We start from the raw sequence: 27,498 nt of genomic DNA, 5'->3' as shown, positions 1-27,498 counted from the left end.
AGCGTAATAACTAATGTAAACAGCGCGGTGAGCGGTCGCGTAGAATCTCCAATCTCCTGCATTTGCATTTGCGCGCGAGAAATTGCCGCAATAAATTGCCCCGTAAAAACACATCGACACGGGGTTGAGTGAAGGTCCTTCGCAGCAGGTAAGGTCGAATTGACACGGTGCCGCATTAAAGGCAAAGTGCACACACAATTACAACGAGTGGGCGGCGAAAAAAATTGGAGCAGCGAAGTGAAATAAATGCGAAAACTTCAAAAAGCGCTCAAGGTAAATGCCAGCCAAGGGCTACAAATGTGGCCAATATAAATTCTCAATAGCTGAAGCTCTCCTTCGCAACCCGGCCCAAATACACCCCGAACCCCCACCCCGCATTCCTATTCCTGAGCTGTACGGTTTTGAGGTTTCCCCCCGAATGTGTGTGTTTGATTTTTATTACGCTGACAAATGGCGTGGCGCATTTAAGCCAAAACCCCTTTTTGCGTTCGGTTCCGTTTGGCAGTGAAAAAATTTGAATTTCAGCTTACCAAACAGCCAAACATATGCGGCGGCGCCTTCAACGTCGTTTTGCTGGTTTTGCAGCACTTGGAAAAATTCAAACGAATTTTGCACATGTATTTTAAACTTGTTGGTTTAGGATTGGATTATTTTAATCTCCGAAATTGAATAAATTTTAACATTATATTGGTTACACAGAAATCACTTCGATTTTTAAATCACTTTTAAATGGAAATTTGAGTGTCTAAAAGTATGCAACAACATATGTTACGCTCAGAATACCTTTACAGGTATGTGTTTTAAAAAATATATTCTTGAAAAAGGGTTATTTCTAGCCATAATTTTTAAGTATTTTGTTTCCTTAAAGCGGTTCAATGGAAGAAGTATTTTCAACGTGTTTCAGCTACATTATTCTAAGTGCAGTGCTGCTGCAGCTTATGTAGCATACTTTGGAGCTTAGCGTGTAAGGCGCATAAATCGTGCAGCATTTTCCCTGCCAAGCCGCGACATGACAGCTCCAGTTCGCTCCGTATCTGCACCCCAAAACCCACTCACACCCCATCCCACGGAAAATCCATTTATTAACCTTGCCGTGAAAAAATTGAAAAAATCGCTGCGCGCGATTCCCTCACCTAGGCTCAATTGATTTTTCGCCAAAAAGCGGGTACTTCAAGGTTGCTTTAAGCGGCAGATATACACACTTGACTTTCCGCGGGCACTTGTTTAATTTGGCGTAAGACAAAGGCGGCGAGGAGACAACGCGTTTCCATGCGTCAAATTTTAAACAGCAATCTACTGGGGGCCATGTAAATACAAACCACGCGCTCGAGATTACGCTTTATGATACGTGATAGCGCATTGCGTAACCTTTTCGCAGATAATCCTGTTAGGCGGCCTACGCACTTATCCCGCGTCCTCCGACCCCGACCCCGTCCTCCTCCTGCCCCCTGACTCTGTGTCAATGTCAAAAAGTGCCTCAGACATTTGCGAAAGGTGAAAGGATACACAGAACGAGAGGGAGGACATAGCGACCCTATTAGTCCTTGAGCCCCGTTGACTTTGTCAAGTTGTTTGCAACTCATCTTGAATCCGCATGTCGCTGGGCTGAGCGGGAAAACTACCAAGGATTTATTTTATTTGCTTAGTTCTTGGAGGCATTTATAAAGTTGAGCCAGTGAATCAACAAGGGTTCCGTAACAGTTATATTTTTTAGTCATATAAGTAAATCAATGAAATGTTTTTTAATAACAAATATTTTTAAATTGTGTCAAATAACATTTTTTGGGAATATATATATATAAATATTTTATATTTATATATATTTTTTAATGTCTGCATAATTTATTTATCACACCTTTTACCCCTCTTTTTCCTTGGCTTTAAGCGTATTGGAGTCTCCCCGTGCCGGCATTTCTTTTTTTGGCAACTGGCAACCGGGATCTTTCCCCTTTTTCGTTGACATCTTAACACTTGCCGCTTTAACATGCCATGCCACATTTGGCAATGGTGACAGGTGCCTTTAGTTGGGTCTGGCAGGGCATATGGCATAAAGCTCTGATGTCATCAAAAATGTCACTCAAAAATTTATGAAAAGCGAAAAATGTGCGAGAACGCATAGACGAGGCGGCAGACGAACGGCGGGATACATGTCCTTCCTCCCCGAATTTGTGTGGGCTTGGACGGAGACAGCGTGGGAATGCGAACAGAGGAACCTAGAGCTGCTTCTATCGCATATAAACTCACTTAATGCGAGTGCATATTGATAAGAGACAAGGACGCGCCGGAGCAGATATCCCAGTGGGGGGGGGGAGTGGCAGGATTACGGGGGTATGGGGTGGGTCCATATCAGCAACAGCTGCAGGAAGTGCGCTTAAATGTGTCGCCTGGGCCGGATAAAACGTTAAGCCTTTGCGAGGACAGCCCATGTGGCTATGAATTATTATTGTTTGGCCCAAACGAGCAGTCACGTCTACTTGTAGCGATATCGATTACCGACCAGGCCCAGAAATCAATTTGGTGCTCCGCCACCAGCACTTCCTGGTTATCCAGCCTCTATTGTTGTCACCCGGTGCGTATACGCAATATTCTGCATATATTTTTTATTCCCGATCCCGATTCGCGTCCGTGTTTTCCTTTCGGCTCTCGCGTACGTGCCTCGACAGGTGGATGAGTGGAGTGTGGGTCCTCCACCTGGTTGTTGTCATGCAAATGAATCGCTCTCTGCGATTTCTTTCCGATGCCAGGCCCACAATCGAATTATGGCCAGGCCATAAAAAAGTTCGCTGCTTAATTGCCAGCACTCCTATCTCAAGTCGAGCAGTCGAACAGACGAACAACCAACGCCGCACACATGTGTGCCGATAGGAAACTTTTAAAGCCGATCCAGCCTTTCGCCTCGCTGTAACTTTGGCCGTAGGATTATCCCATATTTTTCATAAGTGCGACGTGACTCCATTATTGGCAGCGACTTTTAAACTGGAAGTGCACTCAGAAATATAATGTAGTTTTAAAATGAGCCCTTATTCTATCTTGAATTCAATATAAACTTAAAACTGGTTATAGCCTTAAAATGCAATGACTATTTTTAGGTATTTCGAAATTCATTAACGTCGTTTTAATAACGTTTAAAGGGCAATTAAACTACCAAGTTAAAATTTCTTAGGACTCAAATAATTTTTAAATTAAACTTTAATTTTTTAAAAATTAGCTGAATACATACATTTAAGCCTTAACAATTATTAAGCACCTTTAAAATGCTTTAATATGCTTCTGCATAAAGCATAATATGGTAAATGCTCTATGAAACACAGATAAATCGACATATCAAATCATTAAAATATTGAATACTTTAAATAATTCGAAAAAAAATTGATAAGATAACATTTTACAGAATTAATACGAAATTTATAAAGGTGTAAGGCACATCAGATAAACTTCGAGTAACTACATAAACGAGGGTCGCTGAGGTCGCATACTCGCATTTGGGTTAGTTGAGAAGTCGCATGCATGTCCCAAGCATACATATTGATTAGACTAAGCACTTTCAATACTAAACGCAATTTAAAGTTTCACTTTATTGGCAGGATTATACGCTGTAGGTCGGTGCAATCAAAGAAAATCGGATAAATACCAGAGCTCCAAATTCTTGTGTAAGTCTTTACAATTTGCAGCCGAGTCTGGAATTTGGCCGCAGCTAAGGGAGTAGCAAAAAATCTGTGTGTGCTCCAAGGAATTAACACTTGAATATTCCACAATCGATTGGGCTTTTATTCCAGCAGAGAAGTGAAATTTAAGTGAGACTTAGACAAATTCAGGAAGCTACCCTTGACGCAGCTCATTTGTTCGAGGCTTTAATGTCCTGCTGGGGACGGCAAACAAAAATATTTATTATCATATCATATGCCGGGCCCGAACCAAGCCCATAAAGCATGTGCATAGCCCTCAGATCCCAGCCAATGCCTTGGCCTCTTTGAATTTTTTCCACATTTATTTTGTGGGTGTACCCGATGGAAATTCGGAGCGAGGGGGAGTGGCCCGGGGTTAATGGCCTGGGCCTGGGTCATAATCATCTGTGCGGCGCACATGCATGGCAAATTACTGAATATACAATTACAAAATACACTTTTCTAATTGTAATTGTAATTGTAATGCAGCGTCCAAACAGGACTGGCAAACAAGCCGCAAACCAGCAGCCGGCAACAATAATGCAAACAGTTTAAGGGGCGCCCAAGTCGGAAGGTGAAATTATATGCCTATGTACACACAGGGGCACATAGAGCCGAAGTGCTCATGTGTGTTGACATATTGTCCTGGTCCTGCTCCTGGTCCCAGTCCCATGCCATCCCGGCCCATCGTGGCCCATCCTGTGTTTCCATGTTTATTTGTTTGCCAAGTTAGTGTTAACTTTAGTCATTCAGCCAGATATCCGTCGGTGGCACTTCAGACGACCTCCATTTGAGCGGCTGCTGCTCTTGTTGCCGCTGCACGTCGTCATTATTATAACGTGCCCGCCCAGCCAACTGACAGTCTGCAGCAACCACACTCCACATCCTCATGCTCATCCACCTTCCACCTGGCTAACAATGGCTTTGAGCAGCTCATGGATTGCCAGGGCAGACGGCACTCGGAAAAATGGCTTACACTATAAGCATAATTTATATTCCATATTTCAAGAAGAAAAGCAATCTATTCCAGATACGAAAAAGGAATTCCGATAGTAATTAGTATTAGGTATTGGTTGCATGTATTAAAGAACATTGGAGATTGCCTATCTGTATTCCAAATAGTCATAATTTAATAAGTAAACGGTCTATAAATGGATAATATCTTAAATGCATAAAAATAATATTTCAAAGCACCATTGACAAAACTTTAAAAATCTTGAGGAAATAAGGCCAATGATTAAATAATATACTATTATACAAGTAATGATACAATTTATTACTAATGAATCAATGAATATTACATTATTGGCACAGTTGTTGCACCAGAAACATTTCTAGCGTATTTTAAAAATATTAAAAATAGATGTTTTAATAGCAGTCGGAAGTGTCTAACCCTGTTTCATAGCAACATTGGAGTTATTTTAGTCATTGTATGCTAACCTTAATTTGTTAAATAATAAACTTTATGTTTTAATTGTGTTTAATAAGATAAAATTAAATAATTATAATAATTTTGGCATTTCCACAGAAATGATAAAACGTTGCTTTAATAACTAAGCTATTCATCCCTTCTCTACTCATTATCTAATATAGGCTTTTAATCAGCCTCTCCCTACTTAGGAAGGAAAGTAGATTAACTTAAGATCAAGAAAAGATAATTTCTCCCAGTGTACTCCAGGCTACGCCGCATCCGTCATTGGCTCTTACACATGACCTCATTAGCCATTGAAACGTGACTTGTTATTTGACTTGTTTCGCGAGCAGCCTGCGTCTCTTAGTGCACGACTGTCCCTGTGTTTGCGATGTGCATCTGTCCCTCAGACATCCAGATACCCAGCTATCCCGATACCCAGCTATCCGTACACCCACACACTCCCCACAAGCATTTGTCTGTGGGCCCGCTCAAACTCTAATTAAATTTGCCGCCGCTGCAATTTAGCTGGGCCGAACCGCAGGACTCGCATATGTTAGCGAAAAGTGTCATTTCCAGCGAGCGAATAACGAATAGCAAATGGGGAATCACGAGTCCCAAGTTCCAGGTCCCAAATCCCCAATCCCAAATCCCGACCGGAGCCAAACAATTTTCGGGCATTTCCGAATGGCAGCGGCGGTTGGCTGACCTCAACGTTTTCCCTGGTCCGCCGACTGCGAATTGCAGGTTGCAGGTTGGGATTGCTGCGGGGATTAGGCACAGCAATTTGCATTGCAAACAAAGTGAAAACAATCAATTTTATTGCAGTTGCATTTAGTTAATTAACACCAATGCGCTGCGCGTCGCCGGGCTTACGGTTGCCCCAAATGAAATTGGTCTTCGGGACTGTGAGCTGGAAACTCGGGATTCGGTGGATTTGGCCGCTCGTAAATTAGCCCGAATTAATTAATGCTCATTAATCAAGCGCAAAGACACACAGCAGCAGCAATGCAAGATCACACAAAAGACGGCAGTAAAACTCAGCCCCTAGATTTATTTATTTTTTGCTCATCAACGGGCTGTGTGTATGTGGCATCCATTCAGTTCCACTTCCTCGGAGTCGCCCAAATCTGAACTTCAACGCTTGCCACAACTAATTATGCCCCTAATTGAATTTTCGCATTAAGCGCTGACCAAGGGAGTCATCTCCATCCACATCCAGTGTTTCCTGATGAACGATACTAGATGGACGATGGCCATTTCGTGGCGATGGTCCTGGGCTCGTTGTGCACGGGTGCCGGAGTTAATTCAGTTGCCGCGCTATTGATTATTTCCCCTTTTCAGGCGGCCCAACTTTAATTACAATATTCACTGGCAGCCATTGTTTCATAATATTGAATGAAGCCATGGGCTAGAATGCCTAAAGGCAGATGCCTTGCTCACTTAACTCCTTGCTAGGTATAATATGGGCCTATATGCTTTAAATTAGGGATAATAATACCTTTAAAGAGCACACCAAAGTATCAAGTATTTGGGAGCCATAGGTAATACGAGTATTTATTTATTTGTAGCCCTAAGTAACCTCTTTTCCATTTTGAATCTGTTATGTATAATTCTTAACATACAAAAACGGTACTATATCATAGTTATAGTAAAATTCCTCGACCCAAATTACGGGTCTTCTTCATCAAATATTAAATGGTCATTGAAAATGCAAAGCCAAGGCAATTGAAATTGAATGGCACTAGTCGTTAGTGGGTTAAGTTCCAAACCCATTCAAACGTTTGTCAAAGTCTATCGGCGTCGCCCGGCTTTATTTACCAAACGAAACCATTCTCGGTGGCAGAGCAAATGTTTGGATTTATGTAGCGGTTTCAAATATTGAATTGAATATTATGGAATATCTGCTGGTCGCTCGTTCAGCTGATGCACCGACAATTTTTGTTTGCCCGGGCTGGCGATTGCTTTCTATTTGTTGGCGCCGTGTTTAATTGCCATGGCAGAAATAAGTACCACTGTGCGGATGAAGTCTAATATTGTATCATGCATGTTTGATAATAGGCACTAGCTACAGGATATTCTGTTGTTTGTAACCCCGAACATCGTTTTAAGTCATTTGAAATGTATATAATAATTTCAGGAAACTGATATCTAAATTTGTATTTGGGTTATACTGAACTGGGTACTTACATTAGTTCAAAATAATATTTTGTAAGTGTTTGTTTAGTTTCTTAAAAAATAATTGTAGTTTATAGAATTGATCATATATTTTGTTATTACTTAAATACTTCATAAGTATTGGTGTAAAAACCAATATAATTTTAAATACCCATATAATTAAAGACAGAAAGGTATACCTTCCACCATGGTTAGGTAGGTGGTTACTCTAAAACTCTACGAGATATGGCCCACTTAATCCGAGTGCCGAGCAGAGATGTAACATTAATTGAAAACTCTGATTGAACGCAAACACACATGTACGGGGCACAAATCAACACTCGAATATGTGTGTTGTGGGCTAACCGAGCTGCCCACATTTTGGTCTGCCTCCGCCTGTGTCTGTCTCACCGACTTTGTGTGGATTTTCCTTTGCCATTTTCCTGGGCCACTGCGCCGCCACTCCCCCCTGGATTTTGTCGCCGGACAAGCGGCATTCATTTCCGTATGACTTGGAAATTTTGCGGCTTTTCACTTTGCGGTTATCCCCGAGCACAAACCGCAAATGTAAAACTAATGGCATTCCGAAATTTATGAATGCAATGTGCGCAATTGTGCCGGAGCATGGGTTCTTGAGTGTACGTAGTCCTGTGATAATTATTTTGCCATTAGAATCCGATTAGTTGGAGGGTTTTCACTCCCAGTGTGTGTGTGTGCGGGTGCATTTGATTCATTTCCGCTGTCATGTGCGGAACGGGCTCCTGAGCGAAGAGCGTTCTTCTGGCTGCAGTTCTTGGCTTAAAATTTAACGCCCTCCGGCGCGATTATCGCTGGCATTATGAGCTGCCTGATGAAGTTCAAACAGCTAAAATAAATAAGTTGCCGCCACGCCACCCTGTTATCCAGCAGCTTAAATATTTTCAACGTCAATACTCTCGCAGTTTCACCCATTTGGCATCAATAAACTATAAAAGCGGAATGCTTGCGGCCCTGTCTGCGATGTTTACACCCAGCCAAAGAGCGGGAAAAGGGTGGAAAATGGGGGAAAACCAGGAGAAAACCAGGGGAACGGCGGGAAAAAGGGGAGCTGAACTGAGATCCTGCGGGCTGTAGTAAATATAAAAGTAAACGCCAAGTACATAGACAAACACAGTCAGTGCAAGTCAATGGCAATGCCTCGGCGAAGGCAACCGCCGCCAATGTACTGTAAAATTTATGACTTGAGCGCATTCCACAAAACATTTGTGCCTCGGTCTACAGAGAAAAAAGAAACTGAGGCAAACAACACTTTTGCCGAAAATCGGTTCGGCTTAAGAATTCCAAATATGTGAATATTTATGTGTACTAAATATGGCAATTGGATCTAATTTACCTATTATATTTAGGTAGAATAAATAGTAACTAGTAATAGAACAATCCAAAAAATTAGCTAAATATGCAAATGATTTAATTCCATAAAATATAAATTATTGAATGAAACTCCTAGCAATCTTCTATACAAAGAAGGATTTTTGCCTAACAAGTTCTCTAAAGTAAAATGTTATTAAATCAAGGATCAACTTTTGTATTTCTCTCAGTGCAGGCAGCAAAAATAGGCAAAAAATGTAGTTTAAGACTAAGACCCACGGACAGACGAGCGCGAAAGTTTACTGCGGTGATGGAGTGTGGAGGAAGCTCCCATTTCAGCTCCTTCGTCCTTTCTTCCTGCTGATGCTGCAGCTTGCATTTAATGTTCTGTTGGCCGCATAACTTGGGGCATAAATAATGAGGCCTGGCAGTAACAATAACCAGATATTGGTTGCGGCTTTAAGTTTTACGCCGACCATAGGCCAAGTCGTAAAGCCAACTGGCTGTAGTGAAAACTAGTTTCATACCCAATTAATATAGCCATAACAATAGAGATACCCATATAAATAATGTTTGCGAATACTTGGTATATCATTTTTTATGGAAGTCATATTTAGTTCGGCATATGATTGTGACTAGCAAGCAAAGAAATTTAAATTATTGAGTAATTAAGTGCGTTATATTAAACAATCGTACGATTTTACTTGTAGGAAATCCCGAGAAAACATAAAAGGACTTTGTAAGTAACTAATCCTGGCCAAGGCAGAGCAACTGAAGTGAGTTTTGGTTTTTGCTGAGACAGGTTAATTTGGCAGGTCAATCAATCTTGAATTACCCGGGCGCACTGATTACAAGGAGATGCATCATTAGTCTGTCGGAAAAGTAATCTTCTTCTGTGCTGTTTACCCACGATTTGCTCCTTCGAAAATATTGTAAAATGCTTTGAATTAAATGCAGACTTTGAGTGCAATTACTCGACTTAAACTCGTACTGTTGCCTGCCAACTGTCTGCCAAAAGTTGTCCCCAAATTCCTTTGGCTTTAAATGCTAATTATAAGTTGTTTTTGCCCAGACAGTGAAACTTTATCCAAACTAGATATGCATATGCCAAATAAACAAATGTATGCAAATACACAAATATATATAGTGCACATGCGATAGAAAAATTACTGAGTGTTTAATTCAAAAAGCATATGAAAAGTTTATCCTTCGGACAAGAACATGATGTCTCTTAATAACTTTTTGCTGGCATTTTGTTTGCTGTTTTCCTCGTTTTTGCTTGGCTCTTTCTTGTTAGCCTGCCAACACACATTTATATATATATGTATATAAAGTCGAGTGAGTTGGACATAAAATGGGGGCGATGGGGGCGTGGCCGAGCCTTTGGCCATGTCTACTTTGGCATTGTCGTAGTTTCCCCAACCATGTTCTGCTGGTTCTGGTCCTGGTTCTGGTCCCCAGCAATACTCTGGGCAAATTAACTTGTTTCAATTAATAATCCCCCGGCAAATATGTCAACCACATGGGCCTCGGGCCAGGATCTGCATCTGGGGCAGCCGGGAGGAGCTGGGGACACTGCTGAAAGTCAAAAACTATGCAAACTTTTAGCTGACTTTGACATTTATGGTTTTCCCCGGGGCCTGGCCAAAGTTTTCCCCTTTCCCCGTTCGATTTTGCCGATCGGAACAGTCCGGCCTCCCTGTTGACGGCTCAAAGTTTTTCGGCAATACGTTTAGTTTTTGGCTACATTTGGCTAATGAGTTGACCCGCCCAACGGGTCTATTTGGCTGGCTTTAAGTCCTCTCCTGGCGTCACGTGCACTGGCTCGAATTCGTTCACATTAACAAATATTTTACAGAGCTCTGCTCTGGATGGAGAGGAAAATGGAATGGGTTCCCGGCTAGATGGGATTGGAAAACAGAAACCAAGCTGGCAAGTTGTGTGACATCGCCTTGGTCCTTTGGCCGCGCTGGTGCCATCTTTCTGGTTTAATCCAATTTATGTTGCTTGCGAAACTTTTGCGGAACAACTTAAAAGTTTTGCGCTTAAATAGCATCAAGTCAAATCGAAAAAACAAAGTATGAAAATGACTTTGCTCGCACATGCTGAAAAATCCTGTGCTCTTAGGACTCAAAATAAAATGTACAGCTTTGAGTAAGATACAAAATTATTTATTAAATACAATATGTAATTTTTTCTTGACGTAGATATTTTATTGATTTGTTGGTTGAAGAGAAAATTATGTTTAAAATAATAATTTATTAAAAAATTTAAAATATATTTATTTAAAGAGCCCTGACATTGAAAATGACTTGACTCGCACATGCTGAAAAAATACTTTGCCCATAGGACTTCAAATGAAATGTCGTACTAATTTAATATAATATGTAAGTTTTCCTTTACATAAGATTTTTAATTTACTTAAATGATTTTTATAAAAAATTGATAAATGAGTACTTGATTTATTTATTAAAAAAAACTTTACTCTAAATAAATTGACATATCTGCTTAATATAAGATAGTTAATTGGATTACTCGTTGGAGAGAAAATTTTGTTTAAGGAATATTTAATAGAAAATATTACAAATTTTTTTTTTTAAAAACTTGAATTTAGTTCTTCCTAATTCTTGATATAGGTGCCCTTTTATGCTAAATTTAAAGCATATTTTTTCCGAGTGAGCTGAAAATGTCCAATGGAAAAGGGTCGGGTCCGAGTGTGTGTGTGTTGAGAATTAAATAAATTGCGCATTTTGACACATTTTGCCACGTTGACTTATTCGCAGCCTCCCGCTCGCCACTCATCCGCCCCGTTGGCCAGCAGCCTCGTTAGCCACGCCTCTTCCGCCGCCCTCGCCCCCGGCCGCGCCCCTTTCCCCTCCGATGCCGACGACAACACGAATCAGCTATAAAATAGTTTTCGACGCTGACGCATGCCGCATAGCAATTTTCCACACTGGCCCCTGCCGGCTACAAACTTGCCTTTTATTTATTTGTTTAGAATTTTTCGCACGCCTCTCCGGGAAAAACCCTTTTGCGCACGGGTCACTCGATTCGGGCCGGGCTAATAAAGTTGTCGGAAAAAATTGTTTAACCATAATGATATGCTTGGGGGACAAGTGTTGTAATCCTTTTGCGGCATAACCCGTTTAATATGTATTGAAATTCACAAAAGAAACCCCCATTAAGCGGTGTCCCCGGACCCGGACCCGGGTCCCATCTACCCATCTCCCCGACTCCCCTGATCACTTTGATAAGTTGTAAAGCTTAACAACGGTTGACGGCACAAATTGCCGCACGGAAGAGCCGGATTCAAATATGCAAAAGCCAAATGGAGGCCATTGATGCTGGTTATTCGGCTCCAGACTCGAATTTGTTGGGTGCTCTTGGTTGTTGGTTGTTGGCTGTTAACTTGGCGGTCGGCAAGCAATCAGGCCTCACAATTTGCATTGGCCAAAAGCAGAGCAGCTGCTCCCCGACCATCCACAATTTGTATACACATGTCCGGCGCTTTAGGGACTGTTTTGCACTGCACGTGCCAAACAGTTTGTTGTGCCCCCTTCTTATTTTGCTGGCCATGTTTCTGTTTCTGTGCTTTTTGTTTTCATTCCAGCAATTGGAAATGCTGCACAAAGTGCACGCCACACCCAGTGCCACTCGGAGTCGCAGTCCGGTGGCGGCGATTAATCAAAAATTGTTTACTCCAAGTGATGGATGTGCAACATGGTTTTGACTTGCAACCGAGCGTGCCGGGCAGCCAGTCAAAAGCTAAGCAGAAAGGCACATTTCAGCATTTCAGGCATTCCCAGGGCCCAGATAGGGGTGCACAGCAGCGGGTGGCCCTCTAGGTACAAGAATCTACAAATGAGTTGGCCAATGTCTACCTAGAGGTTATAAATGAACTTAAAATCCATTCAGAATTTAATTTTCTGGCTAAGAAATTACAATAAAATACAAGTGTACAGCCTAGTGCTTATATTGCATTTTTACATTGTTGTACTTTTTTATACAACTTTGAATGATTCTCTTGTATATTTTATTAAACAAATATGAAAATATGCTTGGAAAAAAAGTTGTCCTATTTAAATTTATAAATGAATAAAAGAATATTTAAATACTTTGTTGTATTTCGTACATTGTTCTCTTAAAAACTATGTTTAAATAACTTGTTAAGCAAAAGCTTTTAAGGTTTGCTAAGGCGATTTTAGCCAACACCGGAAAATAGGGCAATTCGGAATAAAATCACAAGTAATTCTAGCTTATTGTTAGTTCTTGCGGGGGAATTGGTATTAATAATAAAGTGAAATGGATGGATTAGCAGTGCTACCACTGCGGCCATTGTCGTGTGCACGGTAGTGGGCCATCATATTTACATGAGATATATAGAAAATGTTGCAGTGGCAGGCCCTCTAACATCGCACCATTTCCCGTGCAGCTGTAGCTGGAAAAGCAGTTTCTCTTCTGGCTTTTTGCGCTTTTTTCTGATTTTTTGCTAGTTTTTAAGCTGTCATGGGGATGGGTTGCAGTAGCAACTGTTTGACCATTTGTTCTGCCCAGAACGAGATAGGGCGGGCTGAAAAGCTGGGGGGAAAGCGACTAGAGACTGGCTGCTCGACGGGCTTCGTTTTCATTTTTCCATGTCATGTGTCAGCGCAGCGTCTCTCGCCCAGCGGCAATCACAGACGCTGGTTCTATGCAAATGCGAGTATAAATGGATAACTCCATCATCGCAATTCATGCCACTAGCTGCGGCAGCCGCTGTAGCTGCTGTAACTGCTGTAACGCAACTGCAACTGCCGCAGTAGTACACGGGGAAAAAGGTGAGCATTTTATAAGCAAGCGTTTGAAAATCAAGAAATTTCAAGATTATCTTTAATAATCTTGGAGGCCAAGAGATTTCAGAATTTTTTTTAGAAAACTGAATTACTTCCGAAGCGTGCGTTGGATTTCTTTTCATAATTTCTTTTCACTTTTATAAATTAAACAAAATAAAAAAACAATTTTTAATTGGAATCTTAATTGAAATTCCACTAATATAATTTAAACAAAAGATATTATTACTTTTATTGGAATCTTAATTGAAATTCACCTAATGTTCCAAAATATTTTCCATCATATTTTTCTTGTATTTTCTATATTGGCATTTCTGTGTTTTGTGATCGGGTTCCGCCAAGTAGGCCAAAAGAGTAAGTTCTTCAGTTATTTTCTCTCAGTGCACAGGCAGTGGCACTCGGAATTGCGTTCGCCATTGTGTTGGTAAGTAGCAGTCGAGCCATGACCGCGAGGAGACAGTCGCAATCGCAACAATTGTATTTGCCTTGGTCCTCCTCGGCCATCCTGCCGCCCCGCCCCCTCCGCCGATCCGCCCCCCTTCGTCCTTCTGCCGAGTGCAATTTGGCCAACAGCAGAAATTATGCAAAACCAAAAAAATGGCATGCGAACTTGGCATAAATCAATAGAAAATTTATACGTTTCGCCGAAGTGAACAGTTTTAGCGTGTCTGCTGCGCGACAGTCGGACCGGAGGTCTAGGATTTCGCGTGTTCTACCAGCTTTAGTTCTCCTTTTTCGACTTCTGCCTTTTATACATGACATTTGAAATGCTATTCTCTTTGTCAGGCAAAATTCCCCGCTGAGCCAAAGTCGGCTAAATCACTGGATAAGCACATTGATGTTGTCAACAGCCGGGATTCTCAGCAGTATGCAAATCCGGACTTTATTGATTACACGTTTAACTGTTCAAATTAAGGGTTTCAGGACTTTGTTGGTTTCCATAAGTATGGAACCGAATTGAAGGCTTGCCTTGATAACTCGGATTTCTTTTAACCTGAGCTGGTCACACCTACTTCTACGAATTCCCAGCAATACAGTTAATTTTCTAAAGATATATTATAATAAATTTTCTTATCCTAACTATCCTATGGAGCCTATTATTATAAAGAGTACTACGAACAGCTTTAAAATTTAAAATGAAATAAAATAATGCCTAACTACAACTAGCTTATTAACTCTGCACTGCGGAAAGTCACTGACCCTACCGCCATATTTACATATTGCCCATATTCTATACTCCCTATTTGCAATATAATTATACAAATTGTGTGTACATTCAAGAGCTCTACGTAAATGGCAAATCCTTTAAGGCCAAATTGTATCTAGCTGGGGCAATTAATCATCCATTGATTTCCCCGTAGGCTCCCGAGCACTGGAGCAACTTGGCTCCTCTAATGGCCCAAAGGAGACCGGGAGTGAATTCAAGCATTACATTGTCAAGAGGAATCGAGACACCTCGCCATTAGACGGCTTAGCTAATTATTAACTGCATTAGATTCTGACAAATGACAAATTGCGTTGCCACATCCTGCTCCTTGTTGCCCTGCCGCACACACTCTGAACATGAGTGTGTATTATCGCCGTCGCCGCTAAGTATTTTTGACACAAAATTAGTTACACGACTGGGTGGGGAGAACACGCCCAGCACATAAACACCCGTGCGCCGAAATATTCGGCTAAGCTCCGAAAAATTTCCAACACTTTGGGCCCGGTCATTTATCATTAAAAATAACCACACTGCGAAAAAGGCGAAATGCGTAATTATCGGGCTGCGGCCATGCCAGGCGAATGATTGAATGTGTTTCATCAAATATGTAACATGAATTATAATTTTTACATATTTGCGGCCGCGCTCAGCCCGGTTTCTTCATATGCCATCGGTGGGGAAATGGAAATGGAAATCCATCGCGTGCTTCGAGGAAATCCAACATTTTCCAGCGCCTGGCGAACGACAGCAAAATGAGCTATAGAGAGCCCGTCAGAAGTGCCGATTTGTGGTCTGACTTCGAATCGCACAGTGACTGCCTTTCCATAGAGTTTGCAGGCAAAATATTATATTTTAAGGGTCTTTTAAAGAATTTAGGAAAGCAGACTCTTAAATAAACAGCACTTTATAAAAACGTCCAGAACCATCGTTTTAATAACCAATTAATACATAACTGTAATAATTAATGTATTTACAATGTTTTGGCTAACTTATTATTTACCTTATTTTACCCAAAAGCGTTTCAATGAACAAATCCATTATCCGCTAATTATACTTTAATTATGAAATCAAAGAACATAAAGTCTATGCCCTATTTACTTTATTTACTGAATTATACCAAAGTTGGCAAACAAGTCGGTTAGTAATTGGAATTCCGAAACCTTTTATCTCTCATAACTCCCGCAACTTTGAATAAATTCCGTCTATCTATCGTTACATTCCATTGACTCGCGAATTGTTTAATTAAACTTGAGATACATATTCCCCCGTTCCGAAACACGGTTAATCGGGGGAGCAGCCCGACTCGTGTGCCAGCTATCTGCATACATTGTGTGATATGGGGGAGATCTAAAGTAGGCACACTTGTGGCGAACTGGGGCATAACGCACTCAACACGGCATAAATTAAAATTTTTATGTCCAACGCGTTCGCTCTTCTTCCGTTTCGCAGTGGGATGAGTGTGTTTTGTGCCGCGGCAATTCACAGCTCACGTTGCGGCTTGTGGATTGCGGATTGCGTGTGGCAAGTGAAAGAAACACGCACGAGACAGAGCAGAAATACACCAAATACATACGATTTTTAGTGGCCGCCGCGCGAGTCACGTTATAATTTGCTGGCCAAAAATCCTACAATCCAGGCCGCATTTGCTAATCAAAACAAATGAAAGCAACATGAATTATGGCCGGCTGGGGCGAAAGGCTAATAGGGTTAAAGCCGCAGAGTTCAGCAAATGAAAAGCCCGAAAAGCGTCCCACACATGTGGCTCATTTTTAATGAAATTGTTCGAATGTGGTTTTCCGTTTTCGGCCCCTTGGAAATGGGCTCTTGGCTCTTGGCTCTGGCTTCGACTTCGGCTTCGGCTCCGTGTGACACACGTAATTTGAATATATGGTACTAGGTTTCGGTTCCGGCCACAGGTCAATGTGGATGTGGGGAGTGCGGTTGGGGGCCAACTATTCCGGGACACTGTGTCCCTTTGACGCTTTCCAGCCCGGCCGTTTGATAAATAATGAAGTCATATGTCCAAAGTTGAATTTTATACTATCACGCAATTGCCGGGGTTCGCAACCAGCCCCGACTGAAAAACCCAGACCCCGTGTCTAGGACCTCGGCGTACATTGTAAGCGACGCCCACATTTTCGCAACTTTTTATGTAATCGTAAAAATATTTTTATGATTTCATAATTTTACAGTGTTGGCGGGGCCGAGAAGAATGCTCGTTGTTTATGGCCCTAGCCACATTGCGCTGCGTCTCTGCACTCGGAAAAAATAGTCCACATGTTATAAGAGCTACAGAAAATTTAAAAAATAATTTATAACACTTAAACAAAAACAATAAAGTGTCCTAGGAATATTTAAAGTTTTCCCATTATTTTAAAAAGAAACTCCCATTCATATATTGGCTACAAATCCCATTGCCAGTTGGTTTTCCAGTGCGGATTGTGCAAATTTGTGGCATTTTTATTCCGCCTCCTCCTCGGATTAATTTTTGTAATTTTCCACAGGCGCATCCGCAGCATTCAGTACAAAACGGCGCTTTAAGATCTTGCCTGGCCTAATCTTAGCCTTGACTCATATCGCAGCATTTATTCGCAATTTTATGCAAAACCATATTTCCCAGCTGTAAAAGCTGGCAGTGCCGCTTGCCGGGGCTGAAATGGAATCTCGGCGGGCGGCCGTGTCTGCTCCTATTTCCACACACACGGGGCATGTGGCACATTCACTGGGGGAATAGAGCTCTATCTGTATTTGTTTAAGGCCCGGCTACCTTGCAACAAGGACGGCACACCGCTCACAGCTTGAAAAATGTTTGTTGTCAACATTTTCAGTTTGCATCGTTAGCTTAAAAGCGTGCGCCACCGAGCGCCTCGCACAATGGGGCGAAAATCGATAAACGAGACAAACCGTGTGATTTGGCCCCCTCCGGGCCACAAAGGACTTCCATTTTGATCGCAAAATAGAAAAGTGTGGAGGTTACAAGGCCATCCGTCCGTCGGTGGGTGGGTGTGGGTGTGGCCGTGGCCCAAGCGCCGTGAAAGCGTTCTCCTCAAAGCAGAAATTAATTATTCCGATGAATTTGAATCGGTGGAAGAGAGGACCTCAGAAAAAGAGACTGCAAGCTCTGGCAAAAGTTTATGAATATTTGTGCTAATGGCCTGGCCGAAGATTGAACTTTTCGCCCACAGCTGCTGCAAATAAATAAATTAAAATGTGTGTCCAACAGGTATCCGAAAGCACAAAGCCTCTGAGCGGCTCCTTGGGCCTGTCACAACAACTGGATTTATCCGCTTCTATAAATATTCTCCTCAGCGCTGCCAAAGTTATGGCAAACTCTTGCAATTAAACTGTCAGACTTATGAATTCATTAAATATTTTAATTGTAGCTTTTCAATAATTAAAATTCCATTTATATGGCCGTACACATACCTCAAGCCATAAATCTGCGATTAATTAAAGGCCCCGTTCCCGTGGTTTTGAGGTATCCAGGGCGTAAACCTAATGGCAATTAAACTTAATTACAAAAACATAACCGAAACTCAATTGGAAAATGCTTCGCCTGCTTTGGATCTCCAGTTGATTGAACTGTCTCTTCCGACAGCGATTTGCAATTTATGCAAATCACGGCGCCCGAGGTGAGCGGTCATAAAAGAAGTAGCCAGTCGTTGGCCGGATTGTTTTGCCTAACTTAACGTTCGCATCGAATTTCAATTGGTATCGGCACTGCGAAAAAACTGGTTATCTCGATGGTGAAATATTATGTAACTGGTATTGTTAGTATTCTTTTCCAATAAAATTATTGTAAGTTAAAAGATGTCGTACTATTCAACTATAAATCTCCAGAAAATAGTTGTAATATATATATATGGGTTGTGCTCCACAATTCACTAGGTTTCACAATCAAATTTAAACTGTCTAAAAGTATGCAGTGAACTAAGTGTTCTTTTGAGTTCAAAATATATTGTTGCATACTTTTAGCCACCTAGAATTGATATTTAAAAGTGATTTCAAAACTCTAGTGCTTTTTGTGGCACAAAGTACATGACTGGGTGTTAGATTATTTTAAGGTATATCAAGAACATTTGGTTTTGAGCCAAGACCAACGGCTGTTCTTCCAGTGCATTCAAACTCACTCACCTGGATCATCGTCGTCGTCCCAATCGATTTGACCGGAAGTCATGCTGATGTGTGCCGCGAACAGGAAGAGCGTGAATAAAGCCAGGCAGCTTCGGCCGATGTTGGCCTTGTAGGAAGTTGTTACGGGCATTGTGGAAGTCCTTTTCGCTGGCAAATCCATTGTGTAAAGTGTAACAATTTATATGCAGGCTCGTCTCGTATTTCAGACTGTTTACTCGCCTCGCTTCTGATGTTGTTTTCAATTTAATTTTCTCGAAAAAGTGCACCCACTCTTCCACTCACACGCGAACACTTTAACCTTCTTCGAAAAATTCCCTAAAATTTTGTGTGGGTACTAGCTTCCACGTGCGCATCCGCGTCCTTTTCCACTTCCACTACCACTTCCTCGAGCTGAGCTGGTTGCTGTTCGCTGGTTGCTGGTTCTGGTCTGATTCGGAATTCAGGGAGTGCGCGGCTTTTTGCTCTCGACTCCTACAACTACTAATTAAGTTGTTTCATTTTCAGTTTTTGCCCGGGGCATAACTTTCGCGCTGCTGCTGCTGGTGTTGCTGCTGTTTCTGCTGATGTTGCTGCCGTTGATGTTGCTGCTGCTGCGTGGCACTGAGGTGTGCGAAGCTCTCCAATTGTTGCATTGTTTTTCCGATTTCAATTTTCTGCAAAAGGTGGAGGGTTGGAAAAATAGAGAGGTGTACAGAATTATAATTTCAGTTTTGCCGGGGGAAATACGAAATCCCTTTTAAGTGGATTAGTAAATTAATAAATTAGCTAATTGCATGTTGCTTAATGAGATAATGACGCCGGTGCAGAATATGGTTTTTCGCAATTAATAGTGACAATGTATCATATGTTTAGTTTTTTGTTAACTCAACCCTTTCTCAGCTAATTGCGACACATTGCAATATGTTATACACTTAAATTTAGAAAATTTTATCTAAGGGAACTTTTTTAATAGACTCTAAGAGTATAAATACATAGGTATATTTTTGATGTTTGGCCAAGTAATTTAATTATTTTTCTTAAGCTAATGGATTAGTTTTTCATCATAAATATATACCTTTATAACCTTAATTTCCATTTCCATGAAAGTCATTAAAATTACTTGACTTTGTTCGCGTTAGACATCATTAGGAAAGACCTGCCTAGTGTTGGCTCTAACTACACGCCCAAACTCTTACTCTTTGACCTAGTTTCGAGCAAGTTGTATCCACGTAAAAACGGAAATTAGTTTCACTTTCGAAAGCTAACAAGCTGCGCAATGATGACGGGCTCATTGAACCCCAGTCTCTTTCGGCGGAGCACTTCTCGCTTCTTTTGGCCCCCAAAAACGGTTGCCTACATTTCGGGGCACTATCTGCAGTGCCTAATTTGGCATGGTTTGGGCACATCCCCATACCAACCTATCCCCATCCCCACACCCCGCCCGGCTTATTATGCGCACTTCAAACTTTAGACAACGCGGCAGCACCAGAAGCACAGCAACAGCAAAAACAAGACCAAAAGCAACAGCACATTGTTGTACATGTTGGCAAACATCTCACGCCACGGCTGCCTGCACATCCCAGCCGCCCGACCAGGCCGAAAACCAAACCAAACACTCGGGGAAAAACATTCAACTCGAAACTAAAATGAATTTGCTAGATTGATAGCCCCTTTAAAATTTTATGTGGCTATAGTTTAATTAACCTACTAGCGAAATGGCTCAACCTGACAGCATTAGGAATTTAACCAACAATTTGCCTATTAATTAAGCCTCACTTTGCCCATTTACACTGTTTTGAGATCTTGTGTCTGGGTGACCTAAAAGCCTTTTAAAAAACCTTTATAGTTAAATAGATCTTAATAATACCTTATCTTTAAGCCTGATATATACTCAAATGCACTAACTCAAACCTCTAACGCAACACGGTCTTAAAGCGCTATTAAACACCTTTACGATATAAATTTACAAGCGATTCAAATAAATTATTTATTTTTTCCATTTCTCAATTTCAAGAACTTAGAGAACTTTACTTACAAATAATTTGTGCTGACTGTAGCAATTTTTATATACAAACAACCTTTTTAATAAAACTTGTGAGTACAAAACACTATAATATAAAAACTTTTATTTTGTGTTTTTTTTTGTATTTTTGTATTTATATAGTGCAACCGATCGGGGCTTACTCACGAAACAAACTAAAACTTAATTCTAAGATGTGGCATCGAGTCTCAGCAAAGAGCTTTTTCCTAGCTTCCAGAAAATTTGATTTAATGCTTAGAAATTTGAAGCTGCTGACGGACTCAAAAAATTTGGACTGTGAACGGAGTATTGTTGTTGTTTACGATTACTTTAAGGCAAATGGATAGATAGAACTATTTAGGAAAATAATCAATGACAATTTCAAACACATTACTATATTTCGGGATTTTTAAATTTAGCTGATAAGTATGTATAATCTCCGAATATAAGGTTAAGCCCAGCTCTTTTTCCGCAGTGCAGAACGCTGCTCAGCCCTCAGCCATCCGCTGCTGGCGGGGCTTCTTTATTTTATGCAGGCAGCCACTCACTCAAATTTCGAGTGCAGCAGCGTCGCTGCAGCGAATTTTGTATACATTTCGTTTAATTTGGCCCGCTGCCGAGGGGCTGCCCCTCCCCACCATCACCCCTTTCACCTACCGCCCCTGGAAAAACTTTAGCGACACTGTTTTGGGAGGGGGGAAATGTAATGCAGAAAAAACAAAACACAGGCAGAAAATAAAAATCCAAAAGAGCGGGGCGGGCGGAGGCGAAAAACTGAAAAAGTTGTCTGCCGAAATCAACGCCACTTTCGCCACAAACATTAAGCGTTGCATGCAAAATTACCAGCGAGTGGTTTGTATTTCCACTCTGATTGCTGTTTAACATGGTTACATTGTCCTTGGAACCGAAACAGTGCCAGAAACTGAAACTGAAACTGAATCAGAGTCCTGGCGCCGGGGAATCCTGAGTTCCGACCCGTTGTTTGGCCCAAGCCAGCTCTTCTCGTTTTTGACGGTTGTTTCGGTAACGATGCATGTGCCTCAACATCTATGGTGGCCGTGCATCATGACATGCTCCAGTTGCGAAACTTTCCTTCTTTCTGAGAGCGTTTTTTATCGCTTATTTATATGCATATGGGACAAGTGGCACCCGAAATGCAGGGCCAGAACGGGGAACATGAATTTGATGTTGCACAATCCCAACTTCTGCCCCCCTGGCCCGACAAACTAATTTGCGCTTAGACAGGCGGAGACCGGGGAAGGACAAAAGTTTGCGCCTAAACACTCACTTGAGGTGAAACCGGTTCCAGGAACTTATGCACGACAAGAGGCGAACGGCAAACATGTGCGGCTACTTCATCAACATTTCACGCTCGACTTGGCCGGCTGGGTGGAAAATGGTAGAAAAACTGCCGAGGCACGCAGCAAAAATGTATGCAATGCCGGCTGCTGTTGCCTGTTCTTTTGCCCCATTTCCAACCATTTCCAACCTGCTCGCAGTCTCACCTGGCCGGCAAAATAAACTCGACTCAACTGTTGAAAATCAACTAGCTCCTGCCCTCTATTCCTGCCCCACACGTGGCACAAAGTTTGCCTTTAGCCCGACGCTCCCCGTCCTTTTTCGTCCTTTTGCCTCTGCGGCTCCTCCTTTCGGGCAGTGCAAATACTTGGCAGCGTATGTGCCCTCGCTCCGTGTATATTCATACGAGTATTTGTCCAGGCATGAGTTCATGTAAGCATTTATCGGTCAGGGCCCAGCTCCTGACCAAAAACCTTTTTGGCATCTTTCCACCGGGTAGTTGGAATTTTTCGCTGAGCTTGTACCCGGAAACTGCTATGTTCCCCGCTATTTCTCTAAGGACACGTTTAAAATTGGGGAGTTAAAAGACAACATCAAACCAGGCTAAACATAAGGGTTAACTTGATGTCAAGCATACTCCAAAACACACTATACAATTTATTGAGTTAATCAAAATGTCATGCATAGGGCTTTATTTAAATGGAATCGAAGGGAAAATCTATAATGAAACAATTGAAATTTTAAGTATAACCGTATGACACTTGCTTAACTGACTAAACTTACAAACAGTCCTGGTAACTGAGGGAAAACAGGGTCTGTTGTTCAAAAACATTTGATGAGGTTGCCATGACTTTTTTAAATAAAGTCAGTCAGTTAGTCGAAACTTAAACAAGTGTCATACAGTAATAAGCAACTAACATTTGGCCTTTACAGATACATAAGCCTAAAATGAGGATAATCGTAGCTTACAAGAAATAATAAAAGCTAAGTTCTATATAAACAACAAGTTAATTAGTTAATTAACAGATTTTAATGTTATTGGTAAATTTATACTGATTAAGTTTTATTTTAAACCTCCTTGATTTTGTTTAGAAAAATACGCAAGTCGAAAACTAAGACTGTACAGCATTTCTGCATTCTAAACTTCCAACTATATGCATGCCATTACAATTACTTCGAGAAAAGGTCCAGTTTTGAGAACGAAATGGGTAATTTCTTTTATGGCTGTGGACCTCCTCGAGGTTTTTCTTGGCACCGCGTTTACGACTTTTTCTTTTTCTGCGACCACGGACATGGACTGCCATCGATTTGGCACGTTTCGTGGGTTTGGAAGCCCAGGAGATGTCGTGCCCAGATGCGGATCCCCGTGTTCCCGTTCCCCGCTTCCGTGCGTCAGCTCGGACAACGAGTTAAAGTGTTTCGCCACGCACTTCAATAAAAACACCTCCACGTACACAGCCGGTAAGCAGCTAGTTTCGTGACGATACGCATACGCAATGTGGGCCATCGGCGGAATAAAGTGGCGCAGTCTGTTGGCAGCATGTATAGTGGGTGTATCCTGCGTCTGTCTGGCGGAAGTTGGGCCCTCCCCCTGGCTGCGCCATATGCTCAAGTGCTTAATAACTAAATGCCAAGTGGCTGATAGCCGAGTCCAATAAAATATTCGGGCAATCGGATGGTCTGGTACTATTGCCCCTGCCGCGCAGATTTTCGCATTAGTCACACCCCGGTGCCTTGCGGTGCTCTCGATTTAATACAAATGGCATCTATTCAAAGATAATTAAAAACCGATAGCAAAGCCAGCCCCGCCTCCAGGCGTCTGAAATAATAAGCTCCTCTGAGCCACTTAATCTACGTCCCACACTGGAGAGTTGGGGCATTGTACGTGAAGGGCTTACACCATCCGCAAGCTATTAAAATTCGATGGTTTTAATATATTTAATCTTCTTATGCTATGAAAAACTATGGGGTTATATTTAAATTACGAAAACATGGCTGCGAATGGCTTGCAGCAGTTTGTATTTATGCCCGTTTTCAGCGCACGTGGGCCTCCCAAGTTTTTTTAACAGAGCACAATATCTTTGCAATTTTAATTGGTTAAATATTACAAAATTTATAAATTATATTCAATATATTTGCTATACATGGCTTGTAATTCTGCAGTCTAAAGTTTATAACAACTTAATTTTAGCGATATGGTTTAAATATTTGGTCAGGGCAACACCACTTAAAAAATCATTAAAATGCTTTAGAGCAGTAAAGACATTTCAAAGGACTAAATTCAGCTGTAAAAGCTTTTTACAGAACATGCCTCCTAATTAGATAACAACATTAGCAGCTTTTAAATTTCACGGCGGTGTAACCCCAGGGTCTTTGATTAAATATTTAGCGTTTAGTTGCTTAAATTTTTAACATTTCGACATGCTTCCCGAGCAATGATCCCCCTGCCAGGAAAACCCAGCCAGTCAGGTGTCAATGTCGCAACCCCAGCCCCTTAATTGCCAAAGACACCAAGGCCGTTGGTGGCAGAGGCAGATGCGGAGGCGGAGGCGGAGCTCTTGTTTGGCAATTTCCAGATGTGTGTGGCCAGAAGCCAGAAGCAGATACACACGTTTCCGTACATATAGGCAGGGCCCGGGCCCGAAAAACAGGCTGAAGTAGCAAATTGGCGGTGACATTGACAGGGCGGAATGTGGGAGGACATCCGAGCAACTACGACACATCGAGGACTCAGTCTCAGACTCCGGGCCCCGGCTACAAAGTACACAAAAAGTTTTCTAATTATTTTGTCATTAAACGCACACAGAGACACACACAGGCAGGCAGCCTTGTTTACAGGCATACACATGTTTGCCGAGCTATAAAAAGGGTTGGGCTTTGGATATCCGAAAACCCTCCGGAAATGCGGGGGTTCGGAGGGGGAAGAGGCGATGGAGGGGCCAAAGGAAAGTGTCCTTAGCAGAGGCAACTTTTTCTCCTAATTGTTTCATTTCATGAAATGGAGGTAAGATATTTCGGCAGCTGTGCGTGTATTGCCCCAGGCACTCCCACACTCGCACACTCGCACACCCTTACACCCTCACAGCAACACCCACACCCACACACATTGCATTAAAACAAGACATCACTCGCACTCACACTTGAGAGCGCTGCATATAAAGCGATTAACACGACGAACGCTCGAGAGGTTCGGGTTGGGGGTTGGTGGTTGGGGGTTCGGGGTTCAAGGATCGAAGGACGAGCAGTGAGGATTGGGGAGCGAGGAGCCAGTCGCGTGACTGTGGCTGTCTCTCCTTGTTAAACAACAATTTGTTGAATTATTATCATACACCGCCACCCCTTCACCAACACAAACACGGACCTGGGGAAAATCCTTCAGCATCCTAACAGTGCTGCTAATTACGGGCCACGAAAGGAGCTAAAAATATATACTAGAAGGTTCTTATAAAAATACAAAGCTCTTTTTTTAACAACCTACAAATAACCCATACTTTTTCTCTGTAATTCAATATTTATTGTCCTCACTTATCAGGTTAGGAACAATTAAACACTGTTTAATTATGTTAAGTCTCTTAAGGGCAAACAAAATATATCATCTGATCTAAATCCTAGACAAAGTCAAAATGTAAGAACGTAAATAAAAACATAGCCTATAGGTAATTTGCAATTGCCTTTTAACCTGAGAATAATTTAATAAATAACATAATTAAGTTAAGTCTACAAATTAAGATCTGATTTTTTACACACTAACTGTCACTAATACATTTAATATATATTTTCCGTATAAAACTGTGTTCTAAACTGCTTATGTCAAAGTATAAATGCAGTAATATTATTTTTTAATTTCTTGTAATCCCTTTCCTAACGACTTCTCCCTATATATAGGCTAATTTTCTATATCAAGTTAAAAATTGAAAGATCCACAAAGTTCGTAACCATTATCGGATATCCTTGATCCTCGAAGACAGCCAGTTTCAGCTAAATAACAGCTAAATTGACAACACAGCATCCACCAGGGAACCCAAGTGCAAGGGTGTGTGCTTTGCTCACTTCGACGGCAAGTCAAATATGTTTAATAGCTAACTCGCTGTATTTGTGCGTCAGCGTTACCTCCTCAAACACTTCGAGCAAATACGGCCGTGTACGTTGTAATTCCAGCTGCCTTCGCTCGGCGACTGAAGTTTAAGTAATGGAATGTGTCGGGGAAAATTATGCTTCGAACAGCTCAGCTGGTAAAATGCTATTAAATTATAATTGCAACGCTTGATACATTTATTTGTTCAGGCCCCATTGTTTTGCACTAATTATGGGCTTACCGAACGGATCGGGAATAACACATTAATGCGTGCATTGAATTCCGTTTTTTACTTGCAAAGTTGCTTCAGTTACAACACATATCAACTAACGAATAAAATATGACAGCTTCGCCGGTTATTTTTTATTCGCTAGAGTCAATTACTGGAATGTCCTTTTTATGCGAAATCATAAAGAATTTTTATGTTGTTTTTTCAAATAATTGCATTGTACTAACATTTTTTTGTAAATGTCTATAGTTTCATTTCAATTATTTATTCATTTAAACATTCAAGTCGCTTCCATTGTAACTCAATATAATTGCCTACAATTTTAGTTGGCCTTCAACTGTCCATCATAGGGAATATTACCGCAAAAGTATCTGATTCCACCATTCAATTTTACCCCTTTTATTCCTTTGATTAAAACTGATGTATTGATATATTCGCAGGGCTTCTTTCGACCCATCTCATGAAAATCCACATTTAGATTCTTCACCATAAATATTTAATTTGAGTTCCGCTGCTAACTGCTGTATAGGCTTTCAGAAAAGTTCTATAAACACACACATATTTCTAAATATTTCTGCGCAATCCACAAAATTGCGCGCTTGTAAGTAAAAAAAAGCTGTGCGATTACTCAAGAGAGCAACTTTCGGATTCAACTGCAACACTGCTGTCAAAATGTCATAAATTGAAGCGCAGCTACACTCGACAAATAAAGCACACACACAGACACACACCAGAAGTATCCAGTTGAACCCGGCGGAAGCCATTGCAAAACTCACCCACACATCGCCATCAAGAAAACAATCAAAGTCCTTACACGGACACGCGGTCACACACACCAGCGCACGCTGGTACACACACAGCTGCGAGTAAAATGGTAGCATCTAAAACCCTGCCATAAACTACTGAAATCCGCCAGCTAATGCTTAGTATTCACTTCAACAAAACTGCTGCCAAACAAATATAGGGGTAAAAATAACTTTTAAAAGTTTTCGTTGCAATATTTTATGTGTAGTTTGTAGGCGTTTTTTCCTCGGAGAATTTTGGTACATCAAAATATACGTAAACAGAAAATAATATAATTTTGTAATATTCAAATTCGAGTTCTTAGCATGGACATCAAATTTTTAATATTTTGTTTAGTAAGAA

General features: G+C 41.3%; 1 protein-coding gene across 2 annotated transcripts in view; it reads right to left on the bottom strand.

Annotated features, from left to right (window-relative positions):
- The window catches only part of LOC119560486, a 107,715-nt gene that overhangs the window by 66,103 nt on the left and 14,114 nt on the right, over positions 1 to 27,498 (bottom strand). For both annotated transcript variants that reach the window (XM_037873949.1, XM_037873950.1), the window contains exon 2: positions 18,751 to 19,403. In XM_037873949.1, coding sequence (XP_037729877.1) covers positions 18,751 to 18,910 — 160 coding nt within the window. In that variant the 5' untranslated portion in view covers positions 18,911 to 19,403. The remainder of the gene's footprint in view (positions 1 to 18,750; positions 19,404 to 27,498) is intronic.

The sequence above is a fragment of the Drosophila subpulchrella genome, unplaced genomic scaffold (assembly GCF_014743375.2).
Source record: "Drosophila subpulchrella strain 33 F10 #4 breed RU33 unplaced genomic scaffold, RU_Dsub_v1.1 Primary Assembly Seq354, whole genome shotgun sequence".
Lineage (NCBI taxonomy): Eukaryota > Metazoa > Arthropoda > Insecta > Diptera > Drosophilidae > Drosophila > Drosophila subpulchrella.
This window is presented reverse-complemented; position numbering and strand designations above follow the sequence as displayed.